Source organism: Phyllobates terribilis, unplaced genomic scaffold (assembly GCF_046119375.1).
Source record: "Phyllobates terribilis strain yellow unplaced genomic scaffold, ASM4611937v1 Scaffold_3__8_contigs__length_932513732, whole genome shotgun sequence".
Classification (NCBI taxonomy): domain Eukaryota; kingdom Metazoa; phylum Chordata; class Amphibia; order Anura; family Dendrobatidae; genus Phyllobates; species Phyllobates terribilis.
This window is the reverse complement of record NW_027362763.1, coordinates 884,690,737-884,710,389: the sequence shown is the minus strand read 5'-3', so window position 1 is coordinate 884,710,389 and position 19,653 is coordinate 884,690,737. Positions and strand designations below refer to the sequence as shown.

Genomic DNA, 19,653 nt, shown 5'->3' with positions numbered 1-19,653 from the left:
TTTGCTCTGAATCAGCATTTGCGACTTTTTGAAAAGTCTCAAAATTTCTGTGCAAATGTGCTCCAGACTCCATCTGGAGTGATTGTGTTTGCCACCAAAGTTTTGTGACATTTCTGCACCTGTTTGCGCTAAAATGTTGCATAAGACGGTTAAAGACAAAAATAAAGAACATTTTGGTCCCTGAACCGTGCGCGCCGTTTCTACAAATTTGGCATAAAAAATTGCAACAAATATCATGAACCAAAAAAAAAACAAAACTTGAAAAACCGCAAGTGATGAATCAGAGCCTTTATTTTTCACATTTTCAGCTAGACAGAACATTTGTGACAAGTTTTGAGACTTTTTGAAGTCGCAAGAAGGATGAATCGGACAAAAACATCTAGAAACCCTAACAATGGTGACTATAAACTATACAAAAAACAAGTGACTTTTAAAAGTGCGAGAGTAAACAAAATGAAGTAAAACACCCAAAATGTAACAGTCACAAATGCAATAATGATGAGCCCTTCCCCCATCATATTGGCACACAGTGTGAAGGCTATGGGAAAGTCACGTGACAGCAGCCCCTCTCGCACCTACTTGCCCCTCTTGTGACAGGAGCGCGGCTGGCGGATAATGGTCTCCTCCCCTGCTGCTAATTTTTGGAAAACGAGAGACCCTCCCCCTGAAGGAGCAGCGAACCAGAAGCGGGCAGTGTGCGGGAGGAGGGAGCGCAGGTGCGAGGTGAGCAGACGGCGGATGACAGCAGGCATATCAGGGACTAGAAGCAGCCGCTGCGCCTTATATAGAGCGGGCGGAATAATACTCGGACTGTGGTGATGAAGGAGTAGGGCGCTGCGGGCTCAGCACACATCGGAGAGAGCACACGTCCTGCGGGGGGTGTCTGGATCACTGCGCGGTCCTCGCATCCAGCCAGCGCACCCGGCTCCACTCAGGGAGATGTCTGCAGTGAGCGGCACGGAGCCCAGCCCTGCTGCCGCCGCGGGTAGGGTGTTCTTTCAGACCCCGTTGGCTGCACCCGGAGCCCGAGAAGACTCCCCGCAAATGTCGGCTAAGCAGCAGCAGCAGAGGAGGCAGCAGCAGGGCAAAGTGACTGTGAAATACGACAGGAAGGAGCTGAGGAAGCGGCTGGTGCTGGAGGAGTGGATAGTGGAGCAGCTCAGCGAGCTCTATGGCTGCGAGGTACTGTCTCATCACATATATTCTATATACAGCACTAGTGACGTCACTGTAAGGAGTTCAAGGGACCTAAACAGAAGGGAGTTTAGGGTATCAGCCGGCCCTGGTTGTGGAGAGGCAGGCCGTGCTAATCATCAGTGGGGGCAGTAAAGCTAGCTCAGCAGGGTGGCTGCCCCCATGGGTGCTGCTTACTGGCCTCAGTCCCTATAGACCTTCATTCTACACCTGTGTATGTAGATGTGCCTGACAGCAGCAGCTCTGCCATGTAGAACCTGGGGCTTATGTGGAGTGCCCCTTTAGGTGTCTAGAATTTACAGACTGTTCACGGTCTGCTTTATCAGCTCTGTATATGGCTGTGATCCTGGTATACAGGGGTGTATAGGGCACACTAGAGCATTGGCAGCGTGCTGTCTCTTGCCTGGTACATGTAATGCTCGGTGCCTGGGTCACCTTCAGCTAATGCCATTACATGTACTGTCTGGGTCCAGCTATTGTGTCTGGCTCTCCGAGCCTCCGTCAGATGAGACTTAAGAAGGGTTTAGTCCTGAATTGTGACTCGTCTGTAAGACTCTTATTAAATGTATGTGTGACAATGAGGAGCCAAGTAAATGTTGCCACAGTCTTACCCCAAGGGCACGGTAATGCGGCTTGTAGGGGGGGGGGGGCATGTATACCTGGACACTAATCTATCAGGCCCCCTTATACAGTAGTTAAGGCTGTAGGGGGAAATGAAGTCAGACAAAGCTGTCCATCTTTAGTACTGGACAAACGGCAGGAGCCCGGTACACTGGTTGTCCCACTGGAGGACACAGACTGAAGAGGCCCCTGTGCAAGAACAGTATATGGGCCCTTTGCATCCAATAACTCATGATCATGCACAATTCCACCTGGTTTGCAGGTAGCAATGGGCCCCATTACCTCATGGGCTCCTGTGCGGTTGCACCAATGATGTGTCTACCCCTGGATTGCCCACATTTTCTTCACTGACACCTGAATTTATTTTCCACTGAGGTTCTTGCTTGGTCACCAGCGGTCTTAGGACCGATGTAACTGGCTGTCCCCCCCCCCATTTCTGTAGAATAAAGATTGGATGTGAATCTGTTTAGGCCTTAAATGACTTTCCATCCTTCTCAAGCACGATCTGTTGGTCCCAAAAAGCATCTGAAATTCATGGATCCCCTTTTCTGTTGGAGTGGTGAGTCGCTCTGAAGCACTTCTTGCATCAAGTTCTTGACCCTTTTAATTTCAGTGAGGGCGTGTAATACTTCACTACACTACAGGGGTGATGAGGTCCCACCAGCCGCTCATCTACCACTGCAAGCTAATGGTGGGGGTAATTTAGTATTTCCACCTTTTAGACTGTAATATTTCTATTTGTTGCAGGCAAGCTCCATAATGCTTTCCTCTAGTGTGATTGGATACATGTACAATATTCTAAAGGATGGAGGCCGCCATAATAAAATACACTGGGTGCTATACATGCATTGACAACCACAAGGCCTCGTTCAGAAGTCAGTTTTTACGTTATGTTCTATCCCATGTTTTTCACAGATTAGTCTATAGAGCGGTTTTATTTTGCAGACCACCCGCCTGTGTCTGTATAAAACTCTTATATAGTGACATTAATGATTTTTATAGGGTGCTTGGCATATTATAGTGGGTCATCCCTTATGGGATTTTGGGTGCCATTTGTTTGATGGGGTGCTACGCCATATGACCTGGCCTCCAGTCACCAGACCTGAACCCAATCGAGATGGTTTGGGGTGAGCTGGACCGCAGAGTGAAGGCAAAAGGGCCAACAAGTGCTAAGCATCTCTGGGAACTCCTTCAAGATTGTTAGAAGACCATTTCCGGTGACTACCTCTTGAAGCTCATCAAGAGAATGCCAAGAGTGCAAAGCAGTTATCAAAGCCAAAGGTGGCTACTTTGAAGAACCTAGAAAATAAGACATATTTTCAGTTGTTTCACACTGTCACGTACCTGCTCCTCAGCACGTGACTTGGGGTTGCGCCTGCAAGGGTTAATCTCTCTCCTCTCACTCAATCCAGCACTATTCCCTATGCTGAAGGGAGCATCAATCACACCCCAACTCAGACTGCGCACCCTGCTTCACACACGCTGCCACCACCCACCGGATTTGGGGCCGATGGGTCCCCTAAACTAAGACTATCAGACAATCAACAAAATCACACCCTTCCTAGGGTTATGGGTTCTTTAGCGCATACAAGATTCAGGCTTATTAAAGTTTTAAGCTTTAATAGAAAAAGTACAGTGCTTATAATAATAAAAAGATGTTAAAAAAATGGGAATAAAAAGTGACATACAGATATGCAAACAGTATGAAAATAAACAGGAGAATTTACAGAACCCTAAACTTGGTCTTCTGTAGCCCGATGGGGAAGTTGGAAATATGGGATGATCACAGCAGTGCTTGGCTACCCCATCTCTGTGACAAAAGATTTTAGCCTGGAGGATCCAGTTATAGACCCAGACTGGGGGTCAATTTCTACACCAGCCTTACATTTACACATTCTAATTCTGGATCTATGATTGGACCCTCACTAATTTAGCCGTGCATATATTATGTTGTACAAATGTTCCTTGTCCCTCTAACTAGGTCTCTTGAACTTTGAAGTTCACTATTTGAGATGGCTTCTCTTATCATTTCTCTTCCTCTTTGAGGCTTCCTTTAGGAGTGATTTATTGCCCTGGTGGTAGGACACCCCCTGGGGAGACCAGAGTCAGTGTGACTGGGAAGATAGCTTGTGCTTAGATTGTGACCAGTGTGTGTTGTTGAGTTAACCCTTAGCTTGTATCCAATCCCCTCAGATACATATTTCACTACACACACTTTTTTGTTAAGTATATAATTCCACATGTGTTAATTCATAGTTTTGATGCCTTCAGTGTGAATGTACAATTTTCATAGTCAAGAAAATACAGAAAAATCTTTTAAATGAGGTGTCCAAACTTTTGGTCTGTACTGTATATCTATTTAATTTTTAACAGACCCATAGACTATTTTGATCTGATACTGTGCAATGTCTGTCACTTTGCTTGATCTGTTAAAAGGCACCGACATGTGTACAGCCCTCTTCACTAGTATAGGTAGGAGTGCTGTCTGTGACACACAGATAATCGTACACTGAGCTCTTGGGAAAGCATTTGAACTTTTCACATATTTACGTTTGATGCATAGGGTTGGACATATGTCCATGGAAATTTCAGGGCTACTTTGATATGAAGTCAGTTGAGTTCATAAAATACTTTGATTTTTTTTTTCTAGCACTGTAACCTATAGGAGGTGGAAAATGTTTAATCATATGGGGGCACAATGGCATGGGGCAGGCTTGTCATATGTGTAACCTAATCGACTGTGAGTAAAGTCAGTTTCGTCTGTCATTATGGCCTGAGCTGGGGATGCAGCTCCAATGTGGTGTTAATGTGCTTGGTCTGAATAGACTTTTCTCTTGAAAAAGATTGGGCCAGAATGACCTGATCTGACCTGGCACAGAAAGGACAGTGCTTGTTCTGTTCTGTGGGTTATTTATATACTGATCCTATTCTCTCATAGCTTACATGGTAATTTAATTTGGTAACTTGTCGTGTGTATGTGGGGGATTTCACACTCTTGTCAGTTAATATATACATCTTGTTAAGAAACCTTCATTGCAGGTTTTGTGACGAGGAAATATTTGTTAAAGGGACACTGAACAACAACTGGCAACAGGCCCAGTCCCGGAGGTGACCCGTCCGGACCGCCTTTCTCTAGTGTAGTGTCCTATTAAATATGTTTGGCACACCACAAGCACTAACTCAACCTTAATAAATTTATAATGGGATATGCTCTTTTATCTCCGGGGTTGGGAAGATTGGTTAAATATATTTTTATAGAGCGATTACACATGCCAGAGGTGAGGCCCTCTGATCTGCATCTATCAGAGAGGAATATATATTTTTTTTTGCCTGTTGCACTGTGAAATTCTGCATTCACTATAGGAGTCAGAGATTAAAAAAAACAAATGGGAAGGACTATCATTACCTGTAGACTTTCACAAATTATGTGATGTAATCTGTCAGCAGCGTGTTACAGTGTAATTTGAGAGCTGCATTCCAGTGAAGTTCCACTTACTGAGCTGTGATGTTTCAATAAAATCAGTGTTTTATCAGTAGAAGGTTCACTACTGTACTAGGTGCCTTAGTCAACTGGTCTGTTACCCTGCCCCCACCACTGATTGGTAGCTTTCTTTCAATCTGTTGCTTCGGCGGGGTTACACAGAGCTCTGCATTCAGAGAACTGCTAGATCTGCAGCAGTGAAAAGTTATTGTAGCAAAATGACAGAATGTAGACCAGTAAGTGACATCGCTGGAATCAGGGTCTCAGCCCCTACATCATGCTGCGCTCGGATTACATAGCAAAAACCTGGTGACAAATTCTCTTTAAAACCAAGATTCCCACCACCAACCCTCTCAGATTTTACACTTTGGGGTATTGTAATAAAATGCACCTTTAGTTAATAGTGAAATTCATGAAATCATTGTTACACACAAACTCATATGAGAAAGATAGTTGGATAATGATTCACGACTCTGGGTGGTATATGATAGTTTGTGTATTGGCCAATGACATGCATGCAGATTTTTCTTTGCCTAGATAAAACAAAAAAAACTTAAGTACACATTTGTATCACCACTTCCGGAACGACCCAATATATAAAACTGGAACTTGATTCCGTATGGCGAACACCATTAAAAGAAAAAAAGGTAAAAAATCATACTGACACGCACACAAAATGTAATTAAAAGCTATCAAAAAGTTCAATCGCAAAAAAAAAAAAAAAGCCCTAGTATGGCTCGTTTGGGAGAAAAAAAAAATAAGTTACAGCTTTCAGAATGTGACAAAGCAAATCAATGTTTGTAAAATATTGTTTTTAACCTGTAAAAGCAGCAGAGCATAAAAATATATATTATATATTTTGCTGTAATCGCACTGACACGATGAACAAAACTGTCTTATCACTTTTACCGCACGGTGAACTGCGCAAAAATAACAATTGAATTGTGTGTCAGAAAAATCGATTAAAAGGCGATCAACAACAACAAAAAAAATCTCCAACTCGTCGTGTAAAAAAACAAAACAAAAAACTCTTGTACAGCTCTGTTCACTGTGCTCCCACACTCCTCCTGAGCCGCAGTAATGTTTGCCATTATTGTAGTGGGGAGAGTGCACTTCACAATTTACAGGGTGTGTCACCAGATTAACAATCTGGGTACAATGTATGGGGTTAGAATGTATGGGCATTAAACTGGCATATTTGCAATTCTCCAGAATAAAGCCTGGCATGGATGTTACATTATACTCAGTGAAGCTGTAAATGAATTCATTGAGAGGTGTAACTTTTACAATGGGGTCTCGTGTGTGTGTGTGTGTGTGTGTGTGTGTGTGTGGGGGGGGGGGGGGGGGGGAAATCTCTGGTGTTCTGGCTCCTTGGGGGCTCCGCAAACTATTCAAGCAAAATCTGTGCTCCACATAGCGCTCCTTCTTTCTCAGTCCTGATGCTTGGTCTAACATTCGTTTCTGACGACATGTGGCGCTCGGAAGAGGTTGTGCAGTAAATTGTAGGGTTCAGTTTTGCTGATTAACCCTTGTGTACCTGATTAAATGTGCATATAATAAAAAATACACTTTTACTACTAAAATGTTATATATCCACATCCCGATGTTTAATTCTGTGAGGCACCTATGGGTTCAAAATACTCACTACACCGCTAGATGAATTCCTTAAGCAGTGAAGTTTTCAATATGTTGTCATCTAGGAGGGTTTCTGCTTTGTTGGCACCTCAGGGGCTCGGCTAATGGAGCCCACAATCTATTAAAGCGAAATCTGCGTTCTAAAAGCCAAGTAGTGCTCCTTCCCATCCGATCCCTGCTGTGTGCTTAAATAGTGGTGTACTGCCACGTTCGGTAATTGCATAGCAAATTGTGCTTCAAGAAGTTATAAAATTGATGCTGAAACAGTATTTTGGTGGGGGAAACAAATGAGAAATATATATAAATGTTATAAAGTTTGAATCGCCTGTAGATTAAAAATGCTCAGTACACCAACAGATGAATTCCTTAAAGGGTCTAATTTTCAAAAAGGGGTCACTTGTGGGCGGTTTCTGCTGTTTTGGCATGTCAGGGTCTCTGCAAATGCAACATGGCATTCACTACCTGTTCTTCCAGTCAAATTTATGCTCCCAAAATCAAATGGCACTCTCCATTCCGAGCCCTGCCATGTGCCCAAACAAGCTTTGTGTGGTTTTTTTTTTTTTTTTTTTGTGTGGTATCATTGCGTTCAGGCGAAATTGTGTAACAAATTTTCGGGTCTGTTTTTTTCTCCTATTAGCCATTGTGAAAATTACAAATTTGGGGCCAAAACGACATTTTAGCAGAAAGTCATTGTCCTTTTCACTTTCACATTTTAAAAAGTTCTGTGAAACACTTAAGGGTTTAACTAGCTCCACACACCCCTAGGTGAATTCCTTAATGGGTCTAGTTTCCAAAATGGGGTCACTTTTGGTAACTCATGGGCTCTGCAAATGAGGCATGGTGTCTGCAATCTATTCCAGCCAAATTTACATTCCAAATATCAAATGTCCCGTCTTCCTATCCGATCTCTGCCGTGTGTCCAAACAGAACTTGTGTGGTATCTCTGTGCTCTGAAGAAAGTGGTAACAAACTTCCAGGTCCACTTTTTCATGTTACCTCTTGCAAAAGTGAAAAATTTGGGGCTAAAGCAACATTTTCGAGATAAACAAACCAAAACATTTCCGATATGACTACCTAATGTTATCAAATTCGATTTGGTTACCTGTGAGTTAAAATTTGCATTAATTCCTGTGTAGCACCTGAAGGGTTAAAACATTTCATGACAGTGGTTTTAAAGTATTTGAGGGGTGCAGTTTTTAAAATGTTATCACTTTTGGTGAGGTTTCCAATATACAAGCCCTGCAAAGTCCTTTTTATATCTGAATAGGTCCCTAAAGAAACAGGTTTTGTAAGGGTGTGGTTTTTTTTTTTTTTTTTTTTTTTTTTAATTGCTGCTTAACTTTAAACCCTTCTAAAAACCTAACAAAATAACGTTTGAAAAAATGTTGAAGATGTAAAGTTGCCATATGGGAAATGTTTATTTTGTACAGCATGACTAACTGGTTTTAAGGATCTAAAAATTGAAAATTTTTTTTTTTTTTATATTTTGCCAAAATTCTGATATTTTAACAAATAACGGAAAACCTATAGCAACCTAAATTTACCAGTAACATATAGTACAATCTCAAACACTGGGATACCTTGAAGCATCCCAGAGTTATTACTGCATAAAGTGACACTGGTCAGAGTTCTAAAATTTGGTCTGGTCATTAATGTCAAAATTGGATCCGTCACTAAGGGGTGGGGGTTAATTAACATTTCTACGTGCCCATGGAATACAATGTTTTTGGCAGTACATGACCTGCTTGCAAGGAACACTGCGCTGCTGAAAAAATAGGTTAATAAATATATGTGTATATGTATACAAGTACTTCTCACAAAATTAGAATATCATCAAAAAGTTAATTTCAGTTCTTCAATTCAAAAGTTAAACTCTTAGATCACCGTTTGTAATGACTCTATATATTTCAAGTGTTTATTTCTGTTAATGTTGATGACTGTGGCTTACAGCCAATGAAAACACAAAGGTCATTAATTATCTTAGTAAAGTAGAATACTTTAAAAAACATTTTTTTCAAGCAGTTATAAAATCCGAAATGTTGGCCTACTTGAAATGTATGTTCAGTAAATGGACTCAATACTTGGTCGGGGCTCCTTTTGCATCAATTACTGCATCAATGTGGCGTGGCACTGCTGAGGTATTATGGAAGCCCAGGTTGCTTTGATAGCAGCCTTCAGCTCGTCTGCATTGTTGAGTCTGGTCTCTCATCTTCCTCTTGAGAATACCCCATAGATTCTCTATGGTGTTAAGGTCAGGCGAGTTTGCTGGCCAATCAAGCACAGTGATACTGTTGTTTTTAAACCAGGTATTGGTACTTTTGGCAGTGTGGACAGGTGCCAAGTCCTGCTGGAGAATGACCTTTCCATCTCCTTGTCGGCAGAGGGAAGCATGAAGTGCTCTAAAATTTCCTGCTAAATGGCTGCCCTGACTTTGGTCTTGATAAAACACAGGTAGACCTACACCAGCAGATGACATGGCTCCTCAAACCATCATTGATTGTGGAATCTTCACACTAGACCTCAAGCAGCTTGGATTGTGGCCTCTCCACTCTTCCTCCAGACTCTGGGACCTTGATTTCCAAATGAAATGCAAAATTTACGTTCATCTGAAAACAACACCACCTTGAACCACTGAGCAACAGTCCAGGTCTTTTTCTCCTTGGCCCAGGTAAGACGCTTCGGCCGTTGTCTATTGGTTATGAGCGGCTTGACACAATGAATGCGACACTTGTAGCCCATGTCCTGGATATGTCTGTGTGTGGTGGCTCTTGAAGCAATGACTCCAGCAGCAGTCCCCTCCTTGTGAATCTCCCCCAAATTTTTGAATGGCCTTTTGTTAACAATTCTTTTCAAGGCTGCGGTTATCCCAGTTGCTTGTGCACCTTTTTTCTACCACATTTTTTCTTTCCACTCCACTTTCCATTAATATGCTTGGAAACAGCACTCTGTGAACAGCCAGCTTCTTTAGCAATGACCTTTTGTGGCTTACCATCCTTGTGGAGTGTGTCAATGACTGCCTTCTGGACATCTGTCAAGTCAGCAGTCTTCTCTATGATTGTGGAGCCTACTGAAACAGACTAAGGGACCTTTTTTAAATGCTTGGGAAGCTTTTTGCAGGTTTTTTTTTTTTGTTAATTATTCTAATTTTCTGAGATCATGACTTTTGTGTTTTCATTGGCTATAAGCAATAATCAACAATAACAGAAATAAACACTTGAAATGGATCACTGTTTGTAATGATTCTATATAATGAGTTTCACACTTTGTATTGAACTGAAATTAACTTTTTGATATTCTAATTTAGTGAGAAGTGTGTGTGTGTGTGTGTGTGATAAATATATATATATATTCATTTTAATAAATTTGGAAACCAGTCACCTGATTCATTCTGCTCAAACCTAAGGTGGCATGAATCCAAGCCTGGTGTTTCAGAGAAAATATACTTTAAGATTCATCTTGCAATCAAGGTTGAGGAAATTAGTCCAGCATCATACCAGGCTGGCTTTTCTCAGGAGCGCTGCAGATGGTTCACAGGTCTCTCATATAGCGAGACCCTTCAGTCACCTAGAGCAGTTCCTGTGAAATGCTGGCCGGGGAGGTGCCAAATCTTTGAAGTATATTTTCTTTGAAATGCTGGAGTGTTCAAGAAAAAAAATTATATACTGGGCTGCAATTGCGCAGTCAGGCTCTGAATTCATGCTGCCCGCAATGGATCCAGTGACTGGTTCCCTTTATAGTGTTTTGATTACGTGTCTAAATGGTAGTTGTGAATAAGCATTTCTATGAATAGCCCAGATTGACTCTTATAGATGGGCCATTACAGTAAGAATTTGGGGACATAATTTAATTTTTACAATATAAACATTCATGGTGCACTATGCTGAGTAACAAGGTTTAATATGGTGCCCCACAAATGTTTCATATTGTATAAACTGGCTAATATCTATGTTATGTAGGTAACTACTTAATTTAGTTTGGAAATTAATCATGGATGTTGATGATCAATTACATGTAGCGGAGTTAGTAATATGTCATTGTATTCAGGTTTTTTTTTTTTATACAATGTGTAAACTATCTTTATTATTCCCCAAAATTATTGCTCTGCATTTGTAGAAGGGAATCCTCCTGCTGTGGTGATTGTAGGGTGTCTTATGAGGATCTAGCACACCTGATATTGTAGTGTTCAAAGCTTCATGCATATTGGACACAAATCTTCAAATAATTAGGGTTTATTTTTAAAGCTTGGTTAAAGGGGCCACCTTCACTGCTTCAGATGAATATTCAAAGGAACCTGGCTAAAATCTACTTTGGCCAAGCAACTATCGCATATGAAAATTCAGGGATTGGATCTCTAAAGACTTGCCACAAGTGTATACGTGGAAGAGTAATAAAATAAAAAAAATGTGCTTTAAGTCACTGGCTATCCCACCCATCCTTTCTGTTCCCAGTGGACATGTGCCTCTAAATTTCACATTCTCCACATAGGATTATATCCCAGTGCATCACCGTTGAAACATTTCATTAGTCTGTGACTGAGGCCTGCTCTATGGCTATATTTCATTAGTCCGGTGTATTAAATAATCATTGGTTAGGGCGTGCTGTTAGCCATCTTCACATCTGTGTGGTTATGACATACAGTATTTCTTATCTAGAAGCACAGTCATTGTTTTATCAGAGCAGAACATTTCCACTTACAAACCACCCTATCTTAGTTTTTGCTTACGTTTGGATGTCTTGGCGTTCTTGGACAAGGATGATGAACTGCAGAACTTATTCTACAGTCTTCAAGAAGAAATGAAAGATGGACACTGGTGTGAATAAGGAGATGGTAGAAATGAGAACAACCAACCTTTTATTGACTATCAGTGTCCAAATCTGGAGTAAAGGGTCCTCTCTGGTAGATGTGCTTATTGCAAGCTGCCAGGCCCTTGCCCTACTCCTCTGGGATCTGATAGTTGTCCAGAGACAGTGTGGACAATATTGGGAATGTGGGTAGCAGATGGCTGTAATGGAGGACAGTAATCCATATCTTTGAGTAGATTGTTTACTTCCAAAGCCTAACACTAACCTGGAATTAAATTTTCAATCACTACTCGCTGACAAGTAGTGAAGAGTGTTCTTATTTTACTGTACAAGTGCTGTGACTTTTTATTCCTGATATGTAATTTTCTTGTTTCTCCACAAATCTTTGAGCTTTCTCTGATAATAGGGTACAAACTTGTAGTTGACAACTTGAGGCTATAAAACAAAAGGCATTGTTTCTTCCTATATGCTATAGGGCAAGCTTTGTCTTTCTCCCGCAGCCCTCTTGCTAGGCATGTATTGTGTTTGCAGAATAGTGGTAACTATTCCCTTCTACACCATTATACTTTATGCCACATGCTGATCTGGTGATGATGGTATGTTGCGGTCATGCCATTAACATGAGTTTCACTAACCAGTATATTAAGGGATCTACAGTTAAGCCCCTCCCTCCCCCCTATTCTTGTAGTCCGTGGCACCATAAGCCATTAAACATCTTGGTTTACTTAGTTGTACCAAATGGCATCATTATCTAAAACATGTGCACACATCTTTATAAATAACCATGTGAAATATATGTGCAGGCTGTGTTGTACAGCTGACATCACCCTCTAACAGCAACGTTCAGAGCTACTTCCGTTAAATCGGTCTCCTATAAAACTGCTATTTACCTGCAGATAGAGTGGTATTCTGCATGTAAAGAAGTGTTTTAAATCATGCCTGACATGCTGACTAAAGCAGCGGCTACTGGGAGAAAATGCAATTACACGCTCCCTGTGGCCGCTCGTTTCCCGTCTTTGGGGTGGTGCACTGAGATGTTAGTCACCACTCGTTACACAGTGAGTTTATGGTAATCACTCCCTAGCATGTTGACGGCCTGCTCTGCGTAAACACACTGTACAAATGGCTGTCAATCACTGGTATATCTTGAAGTTCGTGCGCCCCAATGCAAATGTCCAACAGGGCCCCGATCTATCCCAGGTCTGTGAGGGTACGTGCACACTGTAAGTAAACGCTGCGGATTGCATACAGTGCACTTGTGCTGAGTGCAATCTGCCGCAGCCAGATGTTACAGCATAGGGGATGGGATTTATACAAATCCCATGCCCACTATGCGTCTCCGTGCACCTGCGGCTCACCCCCGGAGACGGACATGCGACGCGTCTTCACAGACTGACACATGTCAATTCCTCTGGTTTCCGCAACAGAAATTCTATAGTGCAAAGGATGAACACATGCGGCTTCACCGCTTCGTAATGAACACATGTGGATTCACCTGTGCAGCGCGTTGGACGCAGCACAAGTATGCTGCATTCAAAGCGCTGTCAAAAAAGGATCATGTGCACATACCCTAATAGTCTTTTCATATGGAGCAAAGTGACCTTTTTGGCCCACTAGTCTCCAGGGCTCTGCTGCAATTGCAACCCCTGCATCTACTATAGTTACGCCCCTGCTATCAATCAATATGCCATGGAGTGATCCCAGCATGCTCACTGTGTAGTGATCGGTGTCTAACATCTCCCTGCACCACCACAATGATTGAATGCTAGCGGCTGTAGGGAGAATATCTTTATTTTTTTTTTCCCTGTAGCTGCTGCTCTGGTAAACCTGCCAGAATTTAAACTTGGGGCCTGGGCACACAGTGCAGATTTGTTGGTTTTTTTTCTTTTTTTTTTTTTTTTTCCCTGTGCAGACCCTGAATAGTTTCTTTGATGCCATCAAAGTGAATAGGAATACTGTAGTCTCTTGCACATGTTGCATATTTTTGACTTGCAGATTTAACCCCTTTACCCCCAAGGGTGGTTTGCACATTAATGACCAGGCCAAGTTTTACAATTCTGACCACTGTCACTTTGAGTTAATTACTCTGGAACACTTCAACGGATCCCCCTGATTCTGAGATTGTTCTTTCGTGACATATTGTACTTCATGTTTGTGGTAAAATTTCTTCGATATCACTTGGTTTATTTGTGAAAAAAACGGAAATTTGGCAAAAATTTAGAAAACTTAGCAATTTTCAAAATTTGAATTTTTATGCTCTTAAATCAGAGAGATATGTCACACAAAATAGTTAATAAATAACATTTCCCACATGTCTACTTTACATCAGCACAATTTTGGAACCAAATTTTCTTTGTTAGGCAGCTATAAGGGTTAAAAGTTGACCAGCGACTTCTCATTTTTCCAACAAAATGTACAAAACCATTTTTTTAGGGACCACATCACATTTGAAGTCACTTTGAGAGGTCTTTATGACAGAAAATACCCCAAAGTGACACCATTCTAAAAACTGCACCCCTCAAGGTGCTCAAAACCACATTCAAGAACTTTATTAACCCTTCAGGTGCTTCACAGGAATTTTTGGAATGTGAAAGGAAAAAAATGAACATTTAACTTTTTTCACAAAAATGTTACTTTAGACCCAATTTTTTTTTATTTTCGCAGGGGTAACAAGATAAAAATGGACCCCAAAATTTGTTGTGCAATTTCCCCTGGGCACGCAGATACCCCATATGTGGGGAAAAACACTGTTTGGGCGCAGGGCTCGGAAGGGAAGGAGCGCCATTTGACTTTCTGATTGTAAAATTTGCTTGAATAATTAGCGGACGCCATGTTGCGTTTCCAGAGTCCCTGATGTGGCTAAACAGTGGAACCCCCCCCCCACAAGTGACCCCATTTTGGAAACTAGACCCCCCCCCCAAGGCACCTATCTAGATGCATAGTGAGAACTTGGAACCCCTAGGTGCTTCACAAATTGATTCATAAAAATGAAAATATTTTTTTTTCCACTTTTTCATTTTTATTAATCAATTTGTGAAGCACCTAGGGGTTCCAAGTGCTCACTATGTATCTAGATAGGTGCCTTGGGGGGTCTAGTTTCCAAAATGGGGTCACTTGTGGGGGAGCTCCAATGTTTAGGCACACAGGGGCTCTCCAAACGCAACATGGTGTCCGCTAACAATTTGAGCCGATTTTCCATTCAATTTGTTAGCGGACACCATGTCGCGTTTGGAGAGCCCCTGATGTGCCTAAACAGTGGACCTCCCCCACAAGTGACTCCATTTTGGAAACTATACCCCTCAAGGATTTCATCAAGGGGTATAGTGAACATTTTGAACCCAGAGGTACGACACAGAATTTGATAACATTAGGTCATCATATTGAATAAGTTGTCATTAGTCTTGAGCGCAAGTGCTCGCTACTTGAGTTTGTATCGGGTACTCCGGTATGCACCATGTATCACGGGTGCTCAAGTGAAATGCTCGAGTCCCCGCCTGCATGTTTCACGGTTATTAGACACCCCAAAAAAAAAGGGATCGCTCGTGCATGGCAGGCAATCCCCGCGAGGTTTTTTTGGCCCACGAAGCATATGGGGCGGAGACTCGAGCTCCCGCGATACTCAGTGCATACCCGAGCACCCGATGCAAACTCAAGTAGCGAGCACTTGCGTTCAACACTAGTTGCCATATCGTCTTTTTTTTTTTTTCTTACTTTTGAAAAAAAAAAAAAACAACTCCAACCCTAACATTAGCACAACCCCAGCCCTAGCGTTTATTTTTTACGCCGTTCCTCGTGTGGTATAAGTGATGAGATTACTTTATTCTTCGGGTCGGTGCGATTACAGCGATACCAGAATCATATCGGGTTTTTATGATTGACAGCTGTCACACACTAAAAGACACATTTTGTAAAATCTAGTTTTTGCATCGCCATATTTTGGCCGACAGTCATGTGACGGCTTGTTTTTTGCGGGATGAGTTGACGTTTTTATTGGTGCCATTTTCAGGCATGTGACATTTTTTGATCGCTTTCTATTCCAGCTTTTGGGAGGCAGAATAAACAAAAACCAACAATTCAGGAATTGTGATTTTTTTTTTTTTTTTTTCCTTTTTTTTTTTTTTTTTTTATTCTGCTCCGGGTGTGGTAAAATTGATAAGGTAGCTTTATTCTTTGGGTCAGTACATTTACAGCGGTACCACATTTATATCGTTTTTTATGTTTTGGCGCTTTTACACAATAAAAGCTATTTTATAGAAAAAATTATTTTTTTGCATAGCTTTATTCTGAGAGCTGTAACTTTTTGATTTTTCGGATGATGGAGCTGTATTGCGGCTTGTTTTTTGCGGGACGAGATGACGTTTTCAGCGGTACCATTTTTATTTATATTCGTCTTTTTGATCGCGTGTTATTCCATTTTTTGTTTGGCTGGCGGTATGATGATAAAGCATTGTTTTTTATTTTTTACAGTGTTCACTGAAGGGGTTAACTAGTGGAACAGTTTTATAGGCCAGGTCGTTACGGACGCGGCGATACCAAATATGTGTACTTCTATTGTTTTGGTTTTTTTCATAATATTTATTGATGGGTACATTATATTTTTATTTTTGGTGGATTATTATTTTTTTTTTCACTTTCTGATAGTTTTTATACTTTTTTACTTTGTCCCACTCTGGGACTTTCACTTTTTTTTCTCTGATCGCCTGCATGGCACAGTAATGCAGCACCATCCCTGTGCTATGCAGGCAGTCAGCGCTGGACAGGGAGAAGATTGTTTGGAGACGCACTGCGCATGTCCAAACAATCCTACTGCTGTCTGGTGACCCGAATGTTGTAATGACGACATCGGGTCGTCATGGCAACACCCGGGAAGCCGCGGCAGACAGCGCTGGATGCCGGAAGAGGAGGTGAGTATACCGATCACCTCCCCTTGCCACCGCAATGCTGCGATCGACTTCGATCGCAGCATTGCGGGGGTTAATAGCTGGTAGTGGTGCGGGATCGCTCCCTGCACATTGTCACAGCTGACACCCGGCGGTGATCGTGCGCGCACAGGCTGTGCGATCGCGATGACGTACTAATACGGGTCAGGCTCTTAAAGCCCAGGGCACAGACGCGTATTAGTACGTCATGGCGTTAAAAGGTTTTTCCCACGAACCAAAGTTCATTTTAAAAATTGTGGTATGTTCTGTACACAGTCAGACAGACATCTCCTGGGCAGGGGAGGAAGCAAAAGACAATACAGACATTACAGCAGGTGATCACAGATGATTCATTTTGTGAGGTAAAACATTTCCCTGCCTGTTTTTAAACAATGTTTTACCTCACAAAATGAGTCCACTGTGATCCTGTGCTGTAATGTCTGTATACTCTTTTTGCTTCCTCCCCTGCCTAGATGTGGTGTGTTCCATACACCAGAGGTCCCCAACCGCCGGTCCGCGGACCAGGACCGGGCCGTTGGGGTTTTTCAGCCGGTCCGCGGGGAGAGGGGGCCCCTCCAGCCTCCAGCAGGGCTGCCATCAGGGTATGACTGCCCTGACTCCAGTATGGGGCCCGGCCGGTAGGAGCCCCCTCGGAGCCCCCCTCTTGTGCGTCTCTCTCCTCATGGGGCCCCCGGCCGCATGCTAAGCGCCGGGTCCGGGACATCTCAGCGCTGCGCTGCTGCGGCAGCACCTTCATGATTTCCCTGACTTCCGGTCATGTGACTGCGCCGTCACATGGCCGGAAGTCAGGAGAACCTGGTGTCAGCGATTTGGATGAGCGCCAGGATTCTGCAGGGATCGCATGGGGGTAAGTATAACAAGTTTTTTATTTTTTTTTAAATACAATTAACTAGGAGTGGGGAGAGATGAGAGATGCACATGGGGGGAGGGGAGAGATGAGAGATGCACATGGGGGGAGGGGAGAGATGAGAGATGCACATGGGGGAGGGGAGAGATGAGAGATCCACATGGGGGGGAGGGGAGAGATGAGAGATCCACATGGGGGGAGGGGAGAGATGCACATGGGAGGGAGGGGAGAGATGAGAGATGCATGGGGGGTGGATGAGAGATGCACGGAGGGGGATGAGAGATGCACGGGGGTGAGCTGCACATGGGGGGGGGGGGGTGAGAGATGCACATGGGGGGGTTATGTTTACATAACTTTGTTGCCTTATGAAGGGCGGGGGGGCCCCCAAAAATTTCTTGCACAGGGGCCCACTACAGTCTGTGTCCGCCCCTGGGATGAAGTAAATGCAGCTGAACAGCAGCTGTCAGGACAGCTGCCCTGTCCTGCTGCAGGGCGTGATGGGGCCTCAGTGATGCGGCTCCTGGCACAGCACATTATGTGGGGCTCCTGGCGGGGACCTGGTCTACACTATATGATAAGTATGCACTAAACTCCAAATCCCTCCATTACCCCGTCCCCATATGACCAAAGCCCCGCCCACCCCACCCCCTCCTTGCTGGGCCATGGAAAAATGATCTTGCTTCAAGCCGGTCCCTGGTGCAAAAAAGGTTGGGGACCACTGCCATACACGATCACAGACCATTTTTAAAATGAACTTTTGTTTTGCTAATATTTCACACATACCGTGTGACCCAAAAGTGTGTGGTGTGTGAAAAAAAAAATATATATTTTTTTCTTCTGGTGACAATAGCTACTGCACATCCGTGTGTAACGTACCAAAATGGCATGCAGACTAGAAATTACCGATTTTTAGGTGTTTAAGATGTGCAGAAATATAGATGATAAATGGATATCCGTGCGCTATATAATTAGTGACTTGGTTACTGTACATATATTAACTGAATAAATGAAGAAAATGATGTGGGGTCCCCCCCCCCCCCCCCCAAAAAATTTTTTTTGGTAAACAGGGAAGAGAAAAGGTGAAGTGCCAAAATTAAGGACTCTTGTGACGCTCAACTTCTGGGGTGGCTGCTGGCTGGCATTTTTAGACTGGGAAGGACCCAGTGACCAGGGCTGTGGAGTCGGTAAGCCAAACCTCCAACTCCTCAATTTCCACGACTCCGACTCTGGCTCCCTCATACATGCCCCCCCCCCCCCCTTTTTTTTTTTTTTTTTTTCTTTCTTTCTTTCTCTTATTAGGGATGAAAGTACAGGCAAAACTAAGAATAGGACCTGTGCACGGAAGTCTTACCCGCTACTTGGGATAAAAGACTCTGCAGTTCCTGTATAGATCAGACCGTATGCGAGGAAACTCCGAAATTTGCCTCAGAACTTGAATACCTGATAAAATCGCAGGTTGAAGATACCATTAAGTCCCTTAGGAAGGGGGGGGGTACTTACAAAATAAAAATAAATAAATAAAAACATATACCCCCCCCCCACCCGGAGATTCAGACACGTACGTTTCTTCGTCATCCTCTTCCTGATTTACAGGTAGAGGAGGACGGCACTGTGTTCCTATAGAGGAAACAGTCTCATTAAGGCCGTCGGGTCCACCATGGGGTTAGCAGATCCCCGGCCCAAGAGATCTATCCAGGACATGGATAGGTTCAGTGGATTAGAACAAAAAAATAGATCTTTTCCACTTAACGAGCAAGTTCACTCTTTTTAATTAAAGAGTGGAAAAGACCAGAAAGGAAGGGCCTCCTTTCCCCAAAAAGAAAGTACCCGTTCGATGACCCAGCGCCAAAACTGGACATTGCGATTGCTAAAGCCTCAAAGAAGTTCTCCCTCCCATTTAAGGACATTGGTGTCTTACAAGACCCCATGGATAAAAAAGCAGACACCTTCCTAAAAGGGTTCCTGGGAAGCCGCTGGGGGAGGGGTTAAAACTTGCGGTAGCTGCCACATGTATGGCAGGGTCATTAATGGTCTGGCTAGACCAGCTTGAAACACAACTGTGACAAACTTCTAGAGAGACAATACTAGAATCCATCCCGGTAATGAAAGGGGCAGCGGACTGTCAGATGAGG

The 19,653-nt window shown here is 43.0% G+C and overlaps 1 protein-coding gene across 1 annotated transcript in view; it reads left to right on the top strand.

Moving 5' to 3' along the window:
• Nucleotides 1–577: 577 nt before the first annotated feature.
• Nucleotides 578–19,653, top strand: part of PPP1R14C (protein phosphatase 1 regulatory inhibitor subunit 14C) — a 71,113-nt gene continuing 52,037 nt past the window's right edge. Inside the window, exon 1 of the mRNA XM_073672681.1 lies at nucleotides 578–1,182. Coding sequence (XP_073528782.1) covers nucleotides 940–1,182 — 243 coding nt within the window. The 5' untranslated portion in view covers nucleotides 578–939. The remainder of the gene's footprint in view (nucleotides 1,183–19,653) is intronic.